At 33.8% G+C, this 15,180-nt stretch overlaps 1 protein-coding gene across 2 annotated transcripts in view; it reads left to right on the top strand.

Annotated features, from left to right (window-relative positions):
- GPATCH2 (G-patch domain containing 2) overlaps positions 1–15,180 on the top strand; it is a 131,914-nt gene that overhangs the window by 93,903 nt on the left and 22,831 nt on the right. For both annotated transcript variants that reach the window (XM_067293055.1, XM_067293056.1), the window contains exon 8: positions 3,371–3,441. In XM_067293055.1, the coding sequence (XP_067149156.1) occupies positions 3,371–3,441 (71 nt within the window). The remainder of the gene's footprint in view (positions 1–3,370; positions 3,442–15,180) is intronic.

Consider the following 15,180-nt stretch of genomic DNA (forward strand, 5'->3'; position numbering starts at 1 on the left):
AAGAACTGCTTTGATCAAGAACAGTTTACTTCAGATATATAAAGGAGTTTAACTACCTCTTCTCCAGAGGCAGTGGGCTAATACTTTTTAAAATGATAAACAAAACAGGTTTAATTTAATCTTTTTTTGCAAGAAAATTTATTAACAGCAGTGCATTTCAAAAAGCCCTTTAGTTAATTAAAAATCTTGAAATAATAGCTTAACTTCAGTTAAGATGTTTGGGTTTTAACAGGTTAGATTAAAAGACAGAATATTTTCTTTTTAAATTAATTTTGTTATCAATGTTAGTATCTCTAAATATTGTGGTTCTATAAATTCTGGAAAGCGAAATGTGTGACTCACAAAATCCAGAAATATAGAAGAGTGACAAGAGTGCACAGGCTTCAGGAAGATCTTCAATTCCAATTTTTTGCATTTCATTGGTTAAAAAAAGACCTCAGCAGTAGAAAAGGAGCTATTAAATCTCCATTGTATCTAGCCGAGCGAAGAGGTTCATGGTGCAGATACTGGGGAGAAAAACTACCATTTTGCCTGCTGAAGAGCCCCTAAAATGAAGTCTCTAAAAGGCCAAAGCCCAGATGTGTGCTTGGGGGAATATGAAGGCATGTTCATATTTGAATAGCAACATAATACCTTGCTTTATAGGTGGTAGCAAGGTGCAAAGAGAACATACAGTTCAGGAACTTTAAAATGTGAAAATAAATCTCTCTTTATTTTTAAAATATATAGTTAATTTCAAGAATTCAGTAAAAGTAGCTGAATGCATTAGCAAAGTATTGAAATTTAAGAGTAAAATTCCTGTGTATATTTTTAAGTTGATAAAAATTGATGTAACCCAGTTGATTTAATTAGATCTACATCAGTTCACTAGTACTTTTACATGTTTAAATAGATTTTAAACATCAAAAAGAAATAAGATATACAGAATCTTTTAGAAGGTTCATCTTAGGATGAACCGTCATGAGCACTTCTAGCTCCCATAAGTCAGAGTTTAAATCAGCGTATCTGCTTTCCCATCCCCTTCCCCTTCTTTTGAACTCCAGAGCAAGCTGAATCTCTCAAAGCCATTTTACTTCCTCGAAACTGTCAGAGTAAAAAAAAACCATAGTACAGTTTTAGCTGTAAATTGTGAACTTCTAGCATGTTACAGAAAGCTAACACTCATTTAACATCCAAGCAGACAGCTTTATATGATTCACATTTAACTCGCATCATTTTGAAATATATTTTCTAGTACAAGGAACACACTAAGTTAATCACACTTTGAATTAAACATGACAAAAAGTTACCTTGGGCTAATCTTCCTATCCCAGAAATGTTGTAGCTATAAGTAGTCAAGTTACTGATTAGAATGAGTTTGAGTAATTTTTTTTACTTTTTTTTTTAATATAGTCTCAAATAACAGAGTAGTTAATGGAATTTGTACTGTTTACATCTTTTCAAGGTTCTAAACCTAACAACAGCTTGCAAATTTCCATGCTAAAAAATATTCTAACCTACATCATACGTACTGGTAATGTCCATTCAGCATGGTTAGAGTTTGAAAAACTTCTGTTTGGCTGGTATATAATGATAAATTAATTCATCTTTTCTCAGATAATAGTGAATTTGAATTATTTTTAAATTCTGCATGTTTATTTTGTATTTTCTAAAGGCTATGTTTTCAGAGATAATCTGTCATTCACTGTCTTTATAATTTACACACTGATCATAAATCCTGAAGTACAGCTAATATCATCAAATAATACAGGTGCTACTGCTAAATAATGGATTTTTTTTTTTTTTTTAGACAAATTAAAGAAATGGGAACGATGGGGCAACACAATTATGATAGTGAAAGTTGTCCCTTTTGGCAGCCTATAAAATTCTCACTAAAGTTTACAGCTATGGAGGTCCATAGTATATAACTATAGGTACAACTTGCATGGATTTAATACTTTTAATTAGCTTTTGAAGTTAAAGTTAAGTTATTAAGTAATTAACGAGCCACATCTACAGTTTCACAGTTAATCTGTATTTGTACTTGCTTTAACTGTGATCTGCCAAAAAGTATTAATAATAGCAAGACTGTTTCCCCTAGCCTGATCATGAGATAGATATTGTATGATTGTTATACTGGTAAAAATTGTGGCCACATTTAGATATGAGTTGCAAGTACTCTGATTTGTTGACAATAAGAAAATGAAAAAAATATTTTGCTAAAATATATCAAAACAAGGTTTCTTATCTTTGTGCATCCTTCAGATTGTCTTTTAAATCCAGACTACACTATTTTACTGCATTTGAAAACTGGATAGCTGAAATGATAGAGCACTCCTTATACAAGAAACAAGCTATAAATAGTTGAGGAAAAATTAATCAAGCATAATTCTTAGATAGGTATAACATTTTGGAGATCCATGCTCATGCACAAGGTTGAGGTATGGTTGGCCAAGTCAAAAACTTTGTAATTTCCTAATTTCCAGTGGACCTTTAAACGTGCTTCCTGTGAATGTTAGCTCCATTTACCTGTAGTCCATTTCTAAACAGTATTTCATATTATACTTTGTTCAATACGTGGTTACTTCCAAGAAACATTGTATTTTTTTATACTGTCTAGTTTTAGCTTCTTTAGTGTAATTTTTTGACAGTTTTTGCTGTTACTACCAATTTACTCATACTCATACTACCGATTTGCTCATACTAACAAATACCATAATGCTGGAAATAGACTTCTGAATTGGAGTCTGAATTAAATGTCTTCCTCTGTTTGTTTGGAAGTAAGTTGAAGTTTGTTCTAAAAGCTGAGTCACCATTTCAGTGAAGTATCCCACTGTCATGGGAAGCCTTAATTCTATGTATTTGTCAATTCTGCAGCTTTTGAATTATAAAAGCTCTATAGGACTCGAAAGAATTTATAACTGCTTCATAAGTGTTTAGATCCAAGTGCCAATCTGAACTTTTTTTTTTAAGTGGAAATCTCCAACATTCTTCATTATGCAATTTTGAAATTTTAAATTAAATGCAAAAGGTGAATATTGAAAATTTTAAAATTTTGCAGTTCAGGATAAGTTAATTGTGGGACACTGAATCTTTGGCTTTCCAATATGTTTTTAGAATGCTAAAGTTTTTACATTTTCAATTATTTTAGGAATTTTAAACTGACGGATATGTGTCACAATCTTAGCTATGAGTGTACTTTAACAAAATTTAATCAGGTGGTCATCTTTAACTGTTGTAAAGTGTCTTGGTTGAAAACTATAGAAATAGCACCAATTAAGTTATTAAAAAGATGACACAAGATGGGAAAGGACAGTATTGTCAGAATAACGCTTCTAAAAACTAAATAAAGGAATTGCTTATGAGACTGCTGTTAACTTTTTTTGGATAGCTTCAACTCTTGCGAGACAACCGATCAGAAAGAGGACACAAGAAGAACAGCTCAGTAAAAACAGCTAGCAGGTAAGTTAATGCTGCAGTTGTCATTAAAAGTGTATTTTAACATTAGTGTTTTATAAAATGGGAAATCACAGAAATGTTTCTCTTCCTATGCACAATACCTTACACAATTTTATGTTATCTTGTAAATATGATGATGTGATATCGAATTACTTTTTCAAAAAAGTCATAATAGGTTTGTATCATCATGTAATACTATGCTTTTGAGTGAGACAATGCAATTTCAGGTGTTTGTCTTTCAGTATATACATGGTCATCCTGAAATAAGCTTTTAATGTTGTTAAATACTTGCTTTGACAAATATCAGGAAAGTCAGACCAACCCTTTCATCAAAAATATGCATATTAAATATGAATCTATTTCATTGTATACAAGTCTTGATTACACACTCTAAAAAGTTGGCTGTGCAAGTTCTGGTAGTTCATCTTCAGAAATGGTGCTTGTCTTTGTCTATTAAGCCTTTTATATTAAGCCAAAAAGAACTGAAAAATTTTGCACAAGTTTTCTAGCATGCATAGCTGTCAAGTTGTATTTTTGCTCAGAATAATAATACAAGAGTCCAATTTAGATAAGAATTTTCACCGTAAATGCGCATTTATTATCAGGCTGTTTACTTGACGCTGAGAGTATAAAGTTGGTATAAAATGAGTATTAAGAAACAAGTTATATATTAAGTCATTTTAGGGTTGTTTTTATACTGTAGCAGTGTAAAATGCTTTCTGAGGAGTTCAGAATCATAACTTAGGCCTTTATTATTATGGCCAGTGAAGCTCTGGAGTGTTTGTTACCTATGCAAGCAGTAACAAGCAGTCATTTTAAAATGACGTTAAATACTTGAAGTGATCTTCACTCTCTCTTCATATCTGAATCAGGAGTAGGTTAGTAGACTGTTATCCCAACAAACGCCTGGCAGGGTTGTGTTAAAGCAATACGTAGCTAATCCAAGAATGAAGACTGTCATTTTCCATAAAACGTTTCAAGTATTATTAAAGTAAGACTAGCATAAACCAGTTACAATGTACATAAAACCACAGTATATACTATAGTTCCTATAAAAACAGCAAAGTTATCTGCTGACATGTCCTGGCACCATCACCTCTCTTTTCAAAGCCTTCTTCCTCCAGGTGGTGTGAGCTTATATCATAATAATTCTTTGTACTTTGCTCAGAAAATCACCTTTTTCTCTGCCCATCATAAAAACTTTACTGTTAGTTCTTTAAAGCGACTTTATATAATGTTATGATATAGTATACTACCTGCCGTCATAGAATATTAAGTAATTATTTACAAGACATATTTTGAACAATTTTTAACACTCTTACTACAATTTAGCTGCTGGAAATAAGGATTTAACTTGCACCATGAAATTTTTCACTTTCTTCGTTGACCATCAGAAAGTAATTTGTGGCCCGGTAATTGTCCATAAATTCTAGCCTAAAATCTCCTGGGCTAATTAATATGCTACTCTCTCTCTCTTTTTTTTTTTTTTTTTTTGTTGTTAATGTGTAGAAATCACCCACAACCTTTTTTCTCTCAGAACAATGTCATATGTGGTGACTACTTCCTCCCTACAATTTAAGGGTTCTATAACCTAATATTTTGCTTTTTATCAAAAGTTGTTGTGAACAAAATAGAGATTATGAATTTCTCACATATAGGAACAACATATGAGAAATACATAGCTGTCTTACCCTCATTTAATTCAAGACAATTCCTGTAGTGTTTCTTTCCTTACAAATGAAATTCATTGTGCATAGTAAACTGGTAGCTTTAGTAAAAGTTTCGGTTTCCCATAGTAAGATTTACTGTGGGCTGCTTTTGTCATGACTTGATTTCACTCTACCAAAAGGATTAATCTTAGTTTCACCAGTCAACAGAGTGAAAGAAAATTTTTCTACTTAACAAGGTACCTATAGAAGTTATTGTTTCAATAGCAAATATTGTTCACAGAGTTAGTAAATTGTAAACTCCACATTCCTTGCAAATGTGCATTTTCATTATTGTGTATGGAATCTTGAAAGGGAAATAATATGTCATTTAGATTTTTGCATGTGCCCAAATACTTTAAAAAACACAAAACTACAGTAGTACCAATTGAATGTCACAAGTTTACATCAGAATAATTTTCAGCCGCCTTCAGAATTAAGTAACATTGTAGTAAATCTTTCATGATTTCAGTCTTCTACATACATATGGGGTTAAATTTTTTGTTGAATGCAAATGTTTACACACACCTGAAAGTCTGAAACATTGTAAAATTGATTCTAAATTATTCTAAATGATTTGCATGTTTTAAACTATTACAGTTGACACATCAAGGTAATTCACATGAGTAACCTCCTTAAAAAGAGGCCCACAACAGGTAATGTCCGTTACCAATAGAAACACTTAGTATTGTCTTGCTGTTTGTTGCTAAATGCAGTGATAGAATAAAAGCAATAAGTATTGGAATTTCTATAATGTTTTGCTTGTCCAGAATACAGTTTAATCTGGTGTTCTTATAGCAAGACTGAATTTCTGTACGTGTTTATATAGCTTTCACACAACCATGCTTCTATGGCCTGGTAATGTGTCTTTTTTGCTGTTGTGGAAGACATTTTCTCTTTTTTCATATGTATATGAAATATATATATATGATATATACTTTTTTATGTTTGCCTTGACTTTTCTTACCCTTTTTTGATGAGTGAATGCAGTTCTTGTCTCAGCATGTAGGCAGTATGTAAATACCTGTATTACACTAGGTCAGTGACTTGTGGAATAATAATTTACTTGAGAACTATATCAGAAAGGTAGGTAGATCTAAACACTGCATTGGTCTGCAACTGTCTCTTATTAGTGGAAAAATGCTGATGCTTTCTAGGTAAGCTTTACTCTGCTGGCTTGCTTGTATTAAGTTGCTTCTGTCAAAATTAAAAAGTGACAATGAGCACCAGCATTTATAAGAAAGAAGACCTTAAGCTAATCCTATACAAACTAATATCAGTTTTTATTAGTGGAAAGATAATTCAACTGCTGAGAACTGTTGATATGGCTACTGATGAACAAAATGTTAAGAAGGAATAGTCCTGTACTACAAAACTTAGAACCTGGGTAGATTATATGATGCTGATACAATTCAACGTGTTATCTTCTGCATTTGAGCACTTAAATAATAAATCTATTTATGCTTACTTTACAGATAATTTTTAGTCTACAAATATATACTTTCCCATTGATTTTTTAAATTATATGAACAATACTAAATATTACTGGTTTAGAAGCTGCATTTATTTCTTCCACATAGCCTTGAAGAAGTTGTCTGTTTTCAGACAATTTCCTTGCATTAGGACAGGAACAGTCCCTTCCCAAATCTAGCCACACTGTTTGAAGATGTTAACGCTCCCAGCTGCTTATTTTCATCCTCTACTCTTTTGCCGGTGAAGTGGGTTTTTGTCTGCATTTTTTAATCTGCTTCAGGCAAAACCAGCCTGGTTAGCTCAACTCACCTATTTAAATTAAATTGGCTGGTTTTGTGTAAACCAGATTAGGGAGTGCTCACATGATTTCTTCCTCAGGCAGAACTGTGGAGATGATAATCTCCAGCAGATGTGTGATAACAAATAGCTTGGGATAGTAATGTCTTCATCTGGCACAGTTGTTAGCAGACCAAATGTCTGTCTGTAGCCCTAGGCTGTGGGCAAACAATTGAACATGATTGAGTTATGTCGAGTTAACAAGTTGCTGCTTGGCAGCTGAACTGCTCTAACTGAGCACGCACCCATTGGTTGTATGCTCCAGTCGGGAGGGAAAACACATTGTCTTACTCTCATGTTCTTGGTACAATTTTACAAAAATATGTTCTACCTAAAAAAAAAAAAAAAATCCCCAGGGCTAAGAGCATTCATTTTGTCAGCCAAGGAGACAGAGTTGAAGAGTAATTTGCTGAGCTGCTATAACACAATTATTTTGATCATGTGATAATTTCATTAAGGATTTAGGGAGCCCCTGTCACACAACTATCTGCCTCTTAATGTATTAATCCTCACAATACCCCTGTAAAGTTAGGAAGTACTTCTATCCTCATTTGACAGAAGGATAACCAGAATACTTAAGTGACTTAATACTTTGCCTTTGGTCATGCAATCAGTGGCAAGACTAGTTAGTTTGTGCTGTAATCTAGCAGAATCACAACTGCTGATTGGGAAAACAGCAGATTCCCAAGTAAGTTAAACTGTACAATTACTTCCTTACCATACATGATGGTCTTCTGTCATATTTCTTTTACAGTGTGTTCCTGTTAGGTAACTTTATTTTATCTGCATATTTATTTCTCCTTATTGTACTGTAAGTGAGATTTATGACACATGCATGTTCTGATAAACTGAAAAAAAAGCCAGAATTTTTGCCACTTACCAATTTATTTTGTCATATCTTGATAATTCCACACTGGCTTTCCATACTCGAATGCTCCCCCACCAATCTTTAGAAGAAGGCAAGCTTCTTACAGATTTTATGCATTTCAGTCCTGGTTTGCAAGAAGGTTAAGTCACACTCACAAAGGTGATTTCAAAGTGATGTAGCATTGTACAGGCTAGGTTTAAACTAGCTAAGTGATGTAGTGTTAATAATCTAGTCAGTGTAGCAGCAGCTTAGTATGAGAGTTAACCTCTTCTTACAGCTGCGGAATAGACCCTAACCTGAGCTAGATGTGCTGCCTTGATAATTCCTTAAAAATCAACAGGAGCCAGCTGCTCAGCAGTTCCTGTAGGGTGAAATGAGGAGTATATGCTATTCCTCCCATGATCACCTGTTGCTGTTCTGTATTGAGCTGGCAAGAAGTCTTTGAAGCCTGTTCTTGCCATGGTACACAGCACAGCCGGCAGCACACGTGTGGAAGAGACCTTCAGGGAAAGAAGATGCTGGAAGTAGTGCAAGAAGTGTTATATAAAGGACAAAATGTCAGATGCTACTAAATGGTGATAAGTATCAATAAAAAGAATAGAATGTTATTCGTAACTTCTCTGTGTTTTCTGTGACTGTCTCTTTCCCCTCTCCCTTTCCATAGTTCTCAGTCTGGTTTAAATTTAGGTACCTTGCGTTGGTGAAAGAGAAAGTCTCCACCACATATGTTTGTGATTTTGTTTTTGTATGAATAATGGTATTCTCTATGAATTACTATTTAAAGGAAGCTCCTAAAATGAGAAAAATGACACCAAATATGATGAGAGTTTTTTAAAGTATATTATTGCTCTAGTTAGATGTATGAATTTTAGCCTTTCCCAGTTTGTAAGGAAAACGCCTATTTGTACATTTGTACAGCGCTTATTCATTTTCTTCTGATGATGCAGATCACTGTATTTTTTACACAGATGTGACAAATAGCATTACATCTGTTCTTTATTTGATCTTCTAAAGAGACAAAGATATGCAAGGATTCTGTCTGCTCCCTCTTTCCTACCGTGTCATCTGTTGTTTGGGAAAGAGTCCTAATTTGCAGCAGATACAAAACTATTTGTCGTGTTGCAGGTTTGCCAAAAATAAATGAAACCATTAATTACTACATTTTTTGAGCAGCTGTTAGTAGATTGGGGTAAGAAAACTGTACATTAGACTACTGGTTAATTACAAGAACTGTAATTGTTTAATGTGGCTTTTGTGGAATGAAATTACACAAGAGGAGGTGAATTCAGCCTGTTTTCAAAAATTATATGTGAAAATATACACATACTTACCCTGCAGTAAAATTAAGGAATGCATAGCTTTTTTACTACGTGATTCACTTTTGCAATCACACTGACATATAATCCCAACAAAAATACTTTAAAAGGAGGTAATATTTAAAATTCCCTTTTAATTTAAGTTTAAAATTATTAAATGTAGTAATTGTAACTCCAGACTCAGATATAACATTAAAAGCCAAATGTGTTTACATCATTAAAAATTAACTAAGCAGTTTTATCTCTTCTTTGAGTGCTGCAGAGCAATAACAGTACTGTTATGATTGGTGCTTAGTAATATTTATAAATTAAAGTAGAATATTTCCAGATTAAATTACATGAATTTTTGAGACATATTGTTTTCTTCCCTTCTTCCCTTATTGTCCCTCAGGGACAACAATATTCCATCAGTTTGGTATTTTTCCACTTTGAGAAGACTATGAGATGGTGCTGTTTTGGAGGAGGGCTTCTCTCCTGATGGAGTTTTCTATAGTATGACCTTATTTTTCAGGTCCTGAAAAGACTTTTGTAAAGAGGGGGAAGCCGTTTGATTATTGTTTGAAAATGTAACCAGTATGTGGTGCTTTAGTGAGATTTAACTTTATGAAAATCTTGAAGCCTGTGTATTGATTCATTAATAGAGTATCAGCTGATTTCATTAACACTGGTGATGAAGTATCTCAAAGTATCATATCATTTTAACTCAACATATATAATGAGTAAACTTGCAGAAGCATCAGAAAATTCAGAAACCATGCTCTGTTTTTGAAAAATATATTTTACCACATACTCCAAATATATTTTACCACATACTCCAAACAGTTTCATTGCAGCTTTAATGCCAAATAAAGATTTAACTACAAAACCACAAAGAAAATTTCATTATTGTACTAAAAGCTCATACACTTCATAATATTGTACACAAGTAAGCTGATAAATAGTAAGCAGTATTGCAAATTTTTCTTTTCAAATTGAATTCAGGTAAACATTAATATGCTAACTAATAGAAAGTCAATCTGTCCTGATTAAAAAAAAAGAAAAAAAGAAAAGGAAAAAGAAAAAGAAAAATGAGATAACATTTATAAATGATATACCCCTGCTCCATCTGGATTAAATTTTCCCCTGGATGGACTGAAAGCAAATTTCACTTTCAGATACCTGAATTTTATCACATAGTATGCTTGTTTCTCACACTTTCAAATGCATTTCTTTCTCATTTTATTTAGTTGCCACAATGCTATTTGCTCTGGTTTGAGCTCCAAAGCTCAAGCTTTGCTTCTCTCAACTTACCTGTTAAAATGCTAATGGCATTAGGATAAAATTAATTTGGGCTTCAGAGGAGGAGTGAGGACCTTTCCTACTATTTAAGCTCTGTGAAGGAGCTAATGCACAGTAACTTGCACTGTAGTTTCACAGTTTAATCTTGTATTAACTAACATGGCCATTAAAAGCAGCAGTTCTCTGTTCTCCTGTTTATTTCTGCCACTCATCTGTGCCAGCATGACTGTTTGTATGGCCATACAGTGACTCGCGTTGGGGTAGAGATCTGTACTGACACAAAAGTAGGTATTTTTTCTCCCCGAATTTGGATCCTCTCTTACCTGTTTCACCATACAGGTACAGGAAAGCTGTGTGCCACAAACATAGGGATGAATATCCTTGCATGAAGAAAGGGTGGGATTGCCTCTTTCTGTAGCAAGGCTTCTATTAAATTGTTTGTTCAGGCTTTGCATCAAGTTCCTGCTAATCTTGGAGGGTTCCTTGAATCTGATACACTTAAAGCAGCACTGGTGCAGATTCACTCTAATGGTGCAGTAGTGTCCGTTACTGAGACACATTCACTGATGCAGTGTCACTAAGTTCTGATCACAGAGATAGATACATTGTCTTCTATTCAAATTGTGACTTTGTGCAAGGAGAGAAAGAGGTTAGAATAAAATATAAGTAGCTTATTGCATATTATATAGAATTTTCATATTTATTTTCATTGTGGTATTTGAAATTAGTCATTTGTAATATCTCAGTCTTTCTGGAAGCTAATGTTCAGCAACTGTCCTAGCCAAAAGGAAGAAAAGGTTATTATTCAGCCTGCTGATGTTTGGATTTGAGAATTTGCTTTGGTAAGACTCTTATTACTTTACATATATTTAAAAAATGCTGATACCACTACTTAAAATTGATTAGGAGGAATGTATGAGAGTTTATACTAGTAAAGAATTTTGAAACTAAAAAGGACCAAAAAAACAACATTTCTTTGATTTTTCTCTACCTGCTCTTCCTTGTTATTGGAAAGTCAAATTTTGTATTTGCTCCTACACATACAGACCCTTTATACTCGATGGAGTTGCATGACAGTTACTAAAGGAAATGGGTGGAGAGTGCTAAGGAAGCATTATTTGCTTAATATTCAGTCTCAGCTTTGATGATCTTTCCCTCACCCCTTCCTGCCCACAATTATAGCTTTAATGTTTTCCAGATTATTGACTGAATTATAGCTGTACTATCTAGGCCAGCCAGTCAGATTGTTTGAAGGGATGTTTGTCAAACACAGGATTAAAAAATGGAAGTGGAAGGACTTAAGGAGGGAAGAGGAAGGGAAGAGGAGAATGAAGTTGGGGTCCAGGTGTACAGCAGTTATTTTCTTGGAACCAACTGGAAGGCAGTAAGTTAAAGACTGACCATAGAGTTTATAATATAACAGAAGAGCTTCTGGATCACTGGTCCATAACTAGGTCTGAATGATCAATTAAAAATCATTACATTGTGCTGGCTGTTTACCTACTTAAACTGAATTACTTGTCCCTTCTAGTGGACCACGTCCATTCCAGTTGGCCGTGCTTGTCACATTCTCAGCATAGAGACAAAGAAAGAAATTGGCATTGAGGTTGAGTGCTTCCAACCTTAAAAGACACTTCTCTTGTTCCATTTTTAAGCTACTGTATTGGATCTTTATGGTGGATTTTTACAGTGTTGCTTCTTTGATCTGTGTATGCCCTATAAGTAAAGGATTTTTGGATATGACATTAATGTTGCACTGATTTAACCTCACTCTGTGAGCGTAATCTAGAAGTATATAGGTAAGACATATTTTTGAAATTCTTTTCAACAAAATACATTTGTCCTGTGCTTGCTATATTTAGTGATTGCAATGCTTAATAAAGAAATATGTATCCAGAAATATCCTGAAGAAATAATGTAGCAGAGTAAGCTATCAAGAGTCTTTCTGTGGAAGTATCTGTTTCAGTCTGTGGTTATTGCTCAAGTCAAAAAATATTTTCCAACCACTTGGGAGCTGGATCAGGGCCTGTATCTTTTGGATATCAACAATGTTGGCACAAGATCAAGAAGAAACAAAAGAATCTGTTTGCTTTAGAATTTATGGAACAATAGATTATTGTCCTGTAACAAGATGGTATTCTATTATAGCAACCTGTTTTCTAACTACATTTCACAGTTACACATTTATGAGCATTTATTTTTCTCAGCTGTTGCTTGACACAAAATAGTAATGGAACTTGCTGTCAAAAAATTAGAAATATTATAGATATTTGTTTTTTGTCTTGAAAATGTGAAATCACAGCAATTGTTGAAGAAAACTATAATTTTAGTTATTTAATTTTTAACAGGAGGGGTTTTTGTTGTTTTTATTCCCTCAGTGTTCTTTGACTTGTTTGTACACCAAGTTATTGGTTTGGATTTGCCTTTGTCTAATTCATATACTTTTGATCAATTCAAACTCATGCCCAATTATATTACACTAAATTAACATAATTCAACAGATGTTGATATTTAAATGTTTTCTGGCATTCACGTCTTGGACAGCTGTCTTAGAGCTTGGGGAAAAGGCAAACATTTAGAGTTAAATGCTGAACATATGCTTAAATTACTAATTAGAAACAGGAAAAAATAATGCATTATCCTTTCTGAGGGCAGTAAGCCTCTAATGCAGATTTTTTTTGTTAGAGCCTCTTGATTCTCAAATAAAGTAAATGTGTCTTGAGATTGGGTGTCACAACATAGCTAGTGGTGTTTTTTGTTTTCCATTGTGTTTGTTAAAATTATGCCTGTGTAGAGTTGATTAGTTAGGTGAATTCTGGACTACTTTTATGTTTGAACAAGGCTCAGAATTTCTGGAAAAGGCAACATAAAAGCAAGTGTTAGGATACAATATTTGGTGATGAGATGATCTGATGGGGGGGAAAGACTGTATTTTCTCATTCATAATTGGGATTGCACTAGGGCTTCCATTAAAACAAGTATGTCACTCGTGTCTAAAGCTGTGTTGTGAACAGTCTGGCTTAGTATGAAAGAAGTTTGTTAGAGTTTCATTGTTTTATCACATCTGTTTAAAACTTAATTAAAGGAAAATAAAGTGCAAATTTCTTGTGGTTAATGTAATGGTTTTCACACTTGTGGAGGCAGATGTTGTATAGGTGATGTCATTGTTTAGACAGGTCTGAAGGAAAGCTGCAATTCTTGTAAAGGAAGTAGGTGAATCTAGTGTGGAATTCTGATTTTACCTGAACGGTGTCTGAGAGAAGTGATGCCAAGAAGAAATCTATATTCATCTTCCTAAACATACAAAATTAATATATATGTGCTGCATATCAATTGTATAATTTCATTATTATTTTGTCAATTTTTAGCACTGAATGAAAAATCTCTGTGAAGAGTTTTAATGTATTTTGCAGACAAGACTAATTTACAGCAGTATTGGTCTACCACTCCTAACCAAGAGAGAAATCCTTTTAGTACTGTCAGCACTCTAGTGTTTTGGTTTTGTTCTTTTTACAGCTTCCAGAAAATTAGCAGGAGAGAATATATATGAATTTGTGAGTGAACTCAATTACTAAAAACAGAATCATGCAAACGAGAGAATGAGATTGTTAAGTTTCTGATTTCCAGGAGAGAGAATTTGTACCAATCACCTATTTGCTTTGAAGTTTGTGGTTTTAAACATTGCTTTTACAAACTGCTAGATAGTTTCCTCTATTGGGATGTGCATTTTTTTCACAGTTTTGCTGTTGTCAGCACCATGATGGTGGATGAAGATGCCATATTGCCATAATCTATATGGCAATTAGATAGCCATATCTAATCATATCTATATTCTGGTCAAATCTTCTAGTGGCAAAATTAATATGAACATTTAATTTAAGGATATTTAATGTATTTGTCTCTTGACCAGTTCTTTTTTTAATTCAGTATTATAGAATATAGAATTCTCCACTTTACTCTTCTTTCAGTTTGATTGCTGTGAATTTTCTGTGATTAAAGCCAGAGTGCATAAGCCAAGCTCCATACAAAAGGTTCTGGTTTACGTGATAAGATGACACTAATAGGTGTGTTAATTGATTCTCTAGTTAAGCTATTATCAAAATTCAACCAGCCTGATCTCCAAAATCGGTCTTGTGATGCTAAAAATCATCAATGTTAGCTTTTGCTGATTCCATAAAAGCCATAAAATCTCTCTAATTCTCCATGGAAAAGGATTGATGGAAGTAGATGTAGACCTCATCTACAGACCGAACATACAATCTCGGTGTCCCATCCCCAACAGCATTTTTGCTGTAAAGATTGATAGGAACAAACATTCACCAAGAAAGCAGCCATCATAGTAGCATCAGTGCAGACTCTGGTTAGCATTCTGTCACTTAATGCTCACACTGACTGCCCAAAATCACTACCAGGCATACATGCTAGATAGGTAAATCACCAGGTAAATCCAATTGTACTGAGTGACATTTATCTCAAATAGTCTTAACAAAACATGACTAGATTCTTTTTCAAGACTGCCCTATATCATAATACTAAGACCCAGAGTCCAAATCTTCATTGTTAAAATAACTATTTTGACCACCTTTGTGTGTCTTCATCTGTTCCATAGAAACATTGTCCTCAAAGTAGCATCCTGTACCTCTGCTGGAACTGCACATGCACTGTGCATGAGAGCAAAAGAATGTGGACAAGGGGCAGAATGGACAAGGGCAGTCCCTCTACGTAATCATCAGTGTGACACACGCATTACAGCAGGGTTACCATT

The sequence above is a fragment of the Apteryx mantelli genome, chromosome 3, assembly GCF_036417845.1.
Source record: "Apteryx mantelli isolate bAptMan1 chromosome 3, bAptMan1.hap1, whole genome shotgun sequence".
Taxonomy (NCBI): Eukaryota; Metazoa; Chordata; class Aves; order Apterygiformes; family Apterygidae; genus Apteryx; species Apteryx mantelli.